This window comes from Saccostrea echinata, unplaced genomic scaffold (genome assembly GCF_033153115.1).
Source record: "Saccostrea echinata isolate AGI-Se365-2 ecotype Australia unplaced genomic scaffold, CSIRO_AGI_Sech_v1 ptg000034l, whole genome shotgun sequence".
NCBI lineage: Eukaryota > Metazoa > Mollusca > Bivalvia > Ostreida > Ostreidae > Saccostrea > Saccostrea echinata.
The window spans coordinates 1,152,962-1,161,813 of record NW_026889783.1 but is presented as its reverse complement, the minus strand read 5'-3'; the positions used below and the strand labels follow the sequence as shown (position 1 = coordinate 1,161,813).

The 8,852-nt window shown below is 34.4% G+C and overlaps 2 protein-coding genes across 2 annotated transcripts; both read left to right on the top strand.

Moving 5' to 3' along the window:
• On the top strand, positions 1-6,357 carry LOC133199678 (uncharacterized). The gene is made up of 6 exons (XM_061335552.1): positions 1-8; positions 586-899; positions 3,623-4,213; positions 5,079-5,342; positions 5,817-6,065; positions 6,230-6,357. The coding sequence occupies exons 1-6, from the start codon at positions 1-3 to the stop codon at positions 6,355-6,357; spliced, it is 1,554 nt and encodes a 517-aa protein (XP_061191536.1).
• A 1,212-nt stretch (positions 6,358-7,569) lies between these two features.
• Positions 7,570-8,428, top strand: LOC133199677 (uncharacterized). Its single transcript, XM_061335551.1, has one exon. It carries the CDS (start codon positions 7,570-7,572, stop codon positions 8,380-8,382), a length of 813 nt encoding a protein of 270 aa, XP_061191535.1. The 3' UTR covers positions 8,383-8,428.
• Positions 8,429-8,852: the final 424 nt, after the last annotated feature.

Genomic DNA, 8,852 nt, shown 5'->3' with positions numbered 1-8,852 from the left:
ATGTCCAAGTAAGTATTTTATTCTTATAGGCCTTTAGAAGCTTTGTTTTTTAACTAACGCTTTCATTCTCAGTGCTTTGAAGACCTAAAAAAATTCCATATTCTTAGTATGTCATTTGATTTTAGTGCTGACCAGGAAAAAATGAAGAAATACAAGCTTAATAGGTTTACACTTTGTTTGTTGGATGTTAAGATCTCCCATAAGTAATGAGTAACTTACAAAATTATATCATTTTGCTAATTTCACTTTAAATTTTACATTCAATTTTAAAAAAGAAATGATTATATATAAAACATCTGGTTGTAACAATTTTCTAAAAAAAAAAAAAAATTAAAAAATATAAAATTGAAAATCAAATAAAGAGTGGTAACTCTTATTACTAAATGATGCCTACCTGCAAATAATAGGTATTCATGAAGATTTTTTTTTAATTTTAAGAATGATGGTAAATATTCTACTTTATTAAAAATGTTTCATTTAATTGCTAAATGAGAACGTACAGATCTTGTCATATATCAGCTTGAAAAATATCCCTTCGTTCATTGACCTGAATACAGACAACTAAAATTAATTTTTCTTTCGCAGTTTTAGACAACGGAAATCAGAACTCCATGAGTCTTTGCGGAAATTGCTGATAAAAGATTTCCTGAATGTTAAATTAACTAAACACAACAAAAACGTTTCACGATGGAAAGCTCAGGTTCGGCGTTTCTGCGACTCCGCCCAACACGACGGCTCTCCCATTCTGACAGATTTCCTGTGTATGGAACGGAAAGGACTCATAGCTCCCGGTAAATACGAAGAATTAATCGCCATGTTTCAAAACATCGACACCCGCGCTGTTGATGTCATTTTAAAGACAGCTGCTGACTTTGCAGAGATTGAAAAGGAAAGAAAAGGTAATTTAGTAAAGGAAAGTACAATTAATGACAGAAAAAATCATGTGTGTATTTAAAATTTTTACATTGTCAACAAAGTTGAGATTCGGTAACATCTAAACTTTGGAAAATCTGACTTCTTATATCTAAATAAAAAAACGAATGTTTTACCCCATACTATGGGACGTCACGACAGGAAATATGGAGATAACGAACATTAATCAGAGCTCAAAAGTCTGTTCAAACAATACAAATCGGGAGCAGAGCGAACACGGACCAAAAGAAAAAAATTTCAGAAGTGGGATCAGGTGCCATTGAGGAGTAAGCATCCCCTGTAGACCGGTCACACCTGCCTTGTGCTCCTTGTCATGGTCGGGCAAACGAAAAAAATCCATAGACGATTCAGTGTTGAAATAGCTGCATAACAATCGATTTAGAAAACGTCAGTCAGCATTCCACTTAAAGAAAGAATTGTAATTGCTGCCAAGGTCATTGTATCGACTGTAGAACTTGCAAAATGATTACTTTAAACGAGACTGCTAATATCCTTGTTTCATCAACGTGTTCGTCAATAGTTTGCCTCGGTTTAGAAATTGTTTGTGCTTGGAGCATGCTCTTGCTTATCGAATCAACTGGGAGATATAAACCCCATATTTAGGTGATAAGGGTACATGTATCTTGCTACATAAGTACGGAAAGTTGACGATAGAAAAGATGAAGTCATCACGTTTATCATAAAGTTTTGTTGCTAGGTTACTATTAACGTCTTTTTCTAGTAAAATATTCAAATTTTAAAACAGATGTATGAGACTCAATGATATCTTCTATTTAAAGTTCACTGGGATATATCGAGTCGACATATGAATGGAAATATAACTACTTCGTCGATATATTAAATGTGAGTTAAAGTGTCTTCTTTTCCCCATTTTTAAAAATAAATTCTGCTTCAGATGAATACAAAAGTAGGTCTTTAAGTTCAGCTTTCATTCCTAGGATTAAACACTCCTCTGACAACATTGAGCTTGTTTTTTGCCAAATAACACAAGACAGATATGTTCCAAACAATGTCATTTATTATGAAATGACAACATATAATATAATACATAAAACTTAATGAAAAAGACTGGGAGACTATGTAACATTAAAACACAATTCCTGAGAAAAAATATTAAACAATTATGCAAGAACAAATTGTCCTCCCAGTATGCGACTATTACATAACATATATAAATTGGCAAAATAGGTGGCCTCAAAATATGGCTTGTACATATGAATTGTGTTAAATTTGACATAATTCCGATTTTTAAGGGAATATGACCATACAATATATATATATATATATACATATACATATACAAAGAAATTATATTACAATGAAAACAAAAAACATTTGAATCTGAGGTGGCCTGATGTACATGTACATTAAAGGTCTGTTTGGGGATGGAGGTGGGTAATCCAAAATATTTTAAGCAAATGATTGGCCGTCTTGTCTTTACAGTAGTAGTGGATAGAATGATGCTAGTTCGCTTATCTCAAAAGGATAGAATTACCGGGGGGTCCCCACGGGTTTACTGATAAGAGGCACAAAGTGGGGATTTACACTCTTACATACAATACATGAAACTTAACTTAAAATAATTTTACTAGCATAAAATATCATGCTATTAACGGGCTGCAAATGGTACTCATGGTAATTCCGACAGATTGTTGGAAGACCTGATCTCCAAAAACTACATAAATATTGTCAATCAGAAACTCAAGCATGTTTTTGATGTCTACTTCGGAGTACTTCTGTGTATAATCAGAATGTTTTTTACAAAAAAAATTGCATATGACTAATGACAAGTTAAGTAAATTTTTCCAAAGTTCCATTTGTTTCGAGGGGGAGGGGGATGGGAAGGGGGCAGCTGTCTGTGATGTCAAGAAGCCTGGGGTCCGTTTTACGAAAGAACTTACGACTAAGACCAAAATTTGATTCTGCTTATTGCTTTCTAATTTACATTCATTCGAAAATGGTTTTAATTTTTTAAAAAAAGAATTTAACAAGATATTTTTATGCTAGCAATTTCAAACATAATAAATAATTTTGCAAAATTTTACAATCAACTAAAGATTTTGGTCTTAGTCGTACGTTCTTTTGTAAAACGGGCCCCTGGACTTTAATTTATCGTTGGGAATGATTGTATAAAGTGTTGAAAAGTCGAACGTTCTGATGTTATTGATTTTGGTAAATTTTTGTGATTTCAAATTTTCTAAAAGTTCCTTGGATTTTTTTTGTATCCACATCTGATTTATCTGGCCATATAATACAAAAACAACTCATCTTAATGAAGATCCATCACAGTAGTGTGGCGTCCCATACTTGATAGTATTTTAAGAGTGCATTGTTTTGAGTTGTGCCAAACATTGCAAGAGAAATGTTTCAAAGTCGAGAAATGTTTGATTGTCTTTTCTACTTCATTCATTCATGGTTAAAGATAAGAGGATTTTCATGCTTAGTTTTTTGCCCAATTAAGGCAATATCTGTTCGAAAATGTCTTTCATAATTTTCGGGATGTGATAGAAAAAAATGACTTAAAGTATTCCCAAACCTATATAAATTTGTATGTTTGATGAGGTGCCTCTCTTTTTTAATGACATAGTGTATTTTCACTTTTTATTTCCTTTGCATGATATTGACTCTATTTACAAAGCAATCCAAACTGTGTTTTTAAAAATGTATTTGTCTATTATTTCATGTGCAGAATCAAGAGCAATGCTGAAAAGGTTTGCTACGTTGAAGTCCGAAATCAGTGACAGTGAGGTTACCGAGGATAAGGTAAAAGTCTTGTACGACATGTTAAGACAAATTCTACAGCACAGCAAAGCGTCGGCTCACTGGGAATCTGACTTACAGGAAGTACCGAGGCATGCAGGGATTCCCATTCTTAGAAAACGCAAATCTGTTGCAGATCCCGAAGAGCTAAGAAATTCAATCATAGAAAAGGGAAATTTTATTTCTAAAACTCCAAAAATGGATTGGAAAGCTATCTCGATGATGATAAAGTTTGTAGATACTTTTAGCAAGATGACAAATTATACTCTGGAAAGAGTCAAACCGGACGGTATATATATTGCTGGTTATGAAGATGAACCAAGAAGAGACAGTCAAAATGAAGTAATACGAGAAATATTTGCTGAATTATTGATGAATGTTTTTGCTTCTTTGGGATATGATATGCAGAATGCTGCTGTTATAACACAGATGGATTTCTTGGAAGAAGAAGCCTTTTCCAAAGCTTTAAAGCAGCGGTTGTCGAGCCAAGCTAAACCCAGACAAGAATCTGCAGACACTAGTAAGTTTGATTGGAAAGAGTATATAAGAAAACATGATGGTAAAAATATATATTTATATTTTTAATAATGGTTCTTTGCCCACCATTTATTCAGTGTAAATGAAATAGTATTATCAAGGTTTACTACAAAATTTTTACATGATATGGAGTTGTTTTCTTTTGATAACATTATAAGAAAAAAAGAGAAACCTTATTCATAATATACGCAGGGCACTTCGTGATCGGAAGGCTGGGTTCGAATTTCGTTCCCCGCGCGTCAAACCTAAGACGTAAACATTGGTAGTGACCCCATGTCAAGGTGGCCGTTGGCACGATAAAGTACCCTCACGGCTCAGTGCCTCTGAGTGCCGAGTAAAGGTGTAAATTTGAGCCCTTCACCCGGTATATGGTGACGTCTCTATATGAGTGAAAAATTCCTGGATGGAACTTGAAAACAACACACACTCAGTACATATTTTTATGAAGAGTTCTGATACATTGCTGCTTTACACAACGGGTGATTGTAAACAGTACCCCCCCCCACTTCCCCGATTATACCAACTCAAACTGCTCTTCTAGCAAATTTACAATGCCTTAAATATTGAAATTTAAAAAAAAAAGACTTCTTTTTTGTAATCATATGTTTGCAGTTTAATTATAAAATTTTATATTTCCGCAAAGATTTGTAATATTGAGCACACATTTCAAATATGTGCTAGAATAGCAATTTAAAATCTTATGGTATATACAATGTAATCGGTTCTGGGGAGAGGTCCTGTCCTTAAGCACCTATTTTGTGTGTGTGTGTGTGTGTTTTTTTAATCATCTTATAGATGATAGTTTTTTCCTCTCATTACATATGCATATTGTGTTTGTTAACATTTAGATGCATCTTTGAAACAAAGAGCTGCAACTACACCACGCCAACAACCCAAGCATTATGATGTGATGATCAGTTACCAGTGGGGATCAAAGGAGGTGGTGCATAAGGTTAAGAACTTTCTGGAGAGGAATAAAATTGTGTGCTGGATTGACGAGGAGAGCATGAAGGGGTCTACATTACAAGCGATGGCAGAGGCCATAGAGCACTCACACATATTCCTTATGTGCTACTCTTTTAAATACTTCACGAGCAAGAACTGTCGACAAGGTATTTTTCCTTAACAAATATTGATAAATTTAGAATACGTGTTACATAAAAAAAATTAATTTATCAATTTAAACTAATCTAGATTGTTATAGATAAGTTTAAATTGATATATGTAACATACGTTTAGAGACAAAAACTCAGTAAGGAATAATCAGTATTGAGTGTATATATCATGATTTGCCTCTTCATTCAAAATTACTGGATTACACGGGCAATACAATTCATTTATTTAATAGTGTCAAGAGAAGTTCAAATCGTCTATTTTACTATTGCTACCGTCCTTCCTGATCTACTTTATTTAAGCAAATAAAATATACAACATGTAGTCATGTGGTATATTTTATTTGCTAAAATAAAGGATATCAGGAAGGACTCTACTATTTAGACAAATTTTGATATTATTTGAATGTGTGAAGTGTTATAATAAATTTAAGTAGAGAATATTTAATTATAACTATTACTTTCTTTTTTCAGAGGCCGAATATGCCAATAAGTTACAAAAAATCATCATTCCTCTAAAAATGCAGAGAGACTATGAACCTAGAGGATGGCTTGGGATGATTCTTGGAGAAAAACTATTTTTTGAGTTTTCTGGAAAATACCCGTTTGATCAAAAGGCCAAAGAGCTGCTAACTGAAATCCTTTTTCATCTTCAAAACCCTCCGGAAATGATGTTACCAGAGAATGTCATACCCTCCGAAAACGGAATGAGTGAGTCTGCAGGTACATGAAGCAAACTCCACATTATACATGTATAAATTTTCTGAAGATTGCGGACTTGTAAAACTCTGTATAAGTATTGATTAAATTTCTTCAAGCGTAAGCGTTAATTATTTTTGCAAAGTGGTGCTTTATTCAATCAAGAACTTTTTGTACCTTCTTTTCAGATATATCTCAAAATCGACAGATAGAGTCTAGAGAAAATAGCGAGAAATCAGGTAAATATTTCATAATAATGAAATGGATTGACTATGTCGTTCTGAGCTCAGTTGGACCAGAGTTTCTGCCTTGGTGAAATGTCCCTCTTCTATCCATTCGTTTCTCTGTAAACATTTTAACCAGAAGTATCTAAGTAACTTTGAAATGTTTTCCTGCTGTAGTCATTTCTTTTTGGTTGATTTCATTAGAACGTAGAACAAAATACATTGTACAAAAAAAAGATAAATCTGCTTGTTCAGTTTCGATGAATCGTATTTACACAGATAATTGGGGGGGGGGGGGGATAAATATACAGTAAGAGCTAAGCACCATTTTCGTTATTTGTATCATCATTTGTGTATTTGCTCGACACCATTCTTTTCTGTTTTGGCAGTTTGGAAACTTTCTATAAATGCCACAGAATTTTGTCCTATTTTGACGATTTTAATCAGTTCTACATCAGCTTTAAGGTCCGTTCCTCCGCATGAAATGTATATCGATGATTTTCAAAGATGTTGGTCATTAACCTTGACATCAAACTACATTTCATCCTTTGACTCATGCCGCCTCTCCAAGCAAAAACTTGATTTTTGATTGTAGTGCCGTATTTTCACTAGATTATACTATAAATGGTAATAGTGACGCTAGTGTCATATACGAATGGAATGAAATAGTGCCACTACCCTCAAAATGCTTACCATAAATGATTTGAAACACCAGAAAGAAAGCACTAAAACCAAGATTTCCCTATTCCGTTTTAAAATATTTGGCAGGTACCCAGTCTTACACTGCCCGATGCCTTCATATAGCGGCAACTTTTCTGCAAATTAAATTTAATCCAGTAACCGTCTCTGATCCTTAAAAACGATGATCTTTCGATAAATTTCATGCTTTTGAAAATAAAATACCTGGGTATACACATATACTGCGAGCTCTAACGACAACGCCTGGGCGAAGAGAAAATTCGGACTACTGCACATTCATTCAATAGAATTTTTTCCGCAGTAATTCTGGACCCACAATGCATCGCTTGTTGGTCTCGCTGCTATCTTCGTTCGCGCAGTAACAACAACTAAAAATTCACAAAAAATAAACTCACCTTAATTTAATGGATATTGCATACAGATAGTAGATTAAACATTCTTTGTTAAAATCTTCGCACTTTTTAAACTTTGTTTATGGAAATGCAACTAACATACGACGTCATGTGACGTCACAGTCTAGACGTTCCAAATGTCTCTTGCGGTTTGAAGAGGCAAGAACAATGCGCTCGCCCCCACGGTCGCACCGTCAACATATTATATATAAAATGCATGTTTGTTATCAGAATCTCAAACTCATTTTTGGCATTGTAGATGGAGAGCGAGCGTCGTTAATCAGGAGAATTAAGAAAACTAAAGTGACCCCGGGTATAAAACAGATCACGTGTCGAGAAGGGCTCACGTGGTTAGGAAACGGAAACGAATTACTGGTGTCTATTGACAAAGACGGGAAGCAGAAGGATACGGTTTGTCTGGGAGAAGGAGAAATTAAATATCATACGTTCACAGAGGAAGGAGATCTGCTCTTCATCTACAGGAACAGCCTCATGAGATTTGTCAAGAGGCAGTTACGTCCCTTTATTATGTATTTTTCCGATGGATTTGTGGCTACTTGCGTCGCTTGCTCTGTACATACGGGTGATGTTTTTACTGGACTTCAAAATAAAGATAAACAATGTTCAAAGGTGGCAAGATTTAGCAAAATTGGAAAAGAGCTTCAAGTTTATGAAAGAGATTCAAAAGTAGGTGTGCTCTTTAAATCGCCAGTGCATTTAGCAACCATGAAAAACGAAGATATCTGCATATGCGATTCCGAGAAGGGTGTGGTGATCATTGATATCACTGGAAACCACCTCTTTACCTACCCAATAAACAATCCGACAGGTCTGACGGTAGATAAGGGCGATAATATCCTTGTTTGTGATGGAAGTGAAACAATACACGTTATTACAGCAGAGGGACAGTTGCGGCGGAAGTTATGTGTCGGTAGAAAAGGAGTAGCGGCCGTAGGAGTCGACATGCATTCTGCTTTACTAATTGGCTACCAGACATCAAGTATTGTTGAAGTTTATCGATACTAAGTGCCATATATGACAAACACATGTGCAGTTATAGTATTAATTTTTGCATGGGAAATTGGCGATATTATTCATTGTTTATTTTATTTAACGTCAGTTAAAAATAAGAATGATTAAAGATAAAATTCTAAATAGAATAGTTGTATTTTATCGATTTAGCGTTAGCGTTATCTTACAAATGATATCAAGAGGTTAACTGAGTTACTCAAGTTGTCACAAAAAAACAACAACCTTTTCACTGCATGATTAGCTAAATGCGTACACGATTTATGAATGCATACATGTACAAATGTAGTCAAGATATACTGTTAAGGTATAGACCAAAAGGATGTTTCACCGATGATCGTTAAAGAATGTTGAAAAACTGAAAACTTTGTTGTCTAAATACATGTAAATATTTCCATAATCAACTTGTTTGAGGTAATCAAGTACTTATCAGTTGCAAGGACTTCCAGTTCCCTATTTCAGAAAGG

Excerpts from the sequence above, each read along its gene's own strand:
- LOC133199678 (XM_061335552.1), top strand. Across the intron at positions 900-3,622 it reads GATTGAAAAGGAAAGAAAAG|AATCAAGAGCAATGCTGAAA; the intron begins GTAATTTAGTAA and ends TTTCATGTGCAG. Across the intron at positions 6,066-6,229 it reads CGGAATGAGTGAGTCTGCAG|ATATATCTCAAAATCGACAG; the intron begins GTACATGAAGCA and ends CCTTCTTTTCAG.
- LOC133199677 (XM_061335551.1), top strand. The coding sequence starts at position 7,570 with ATGCATGTTTGTTATCAGAATCTCAAACTCATTTTTGGCATTGTAGAT.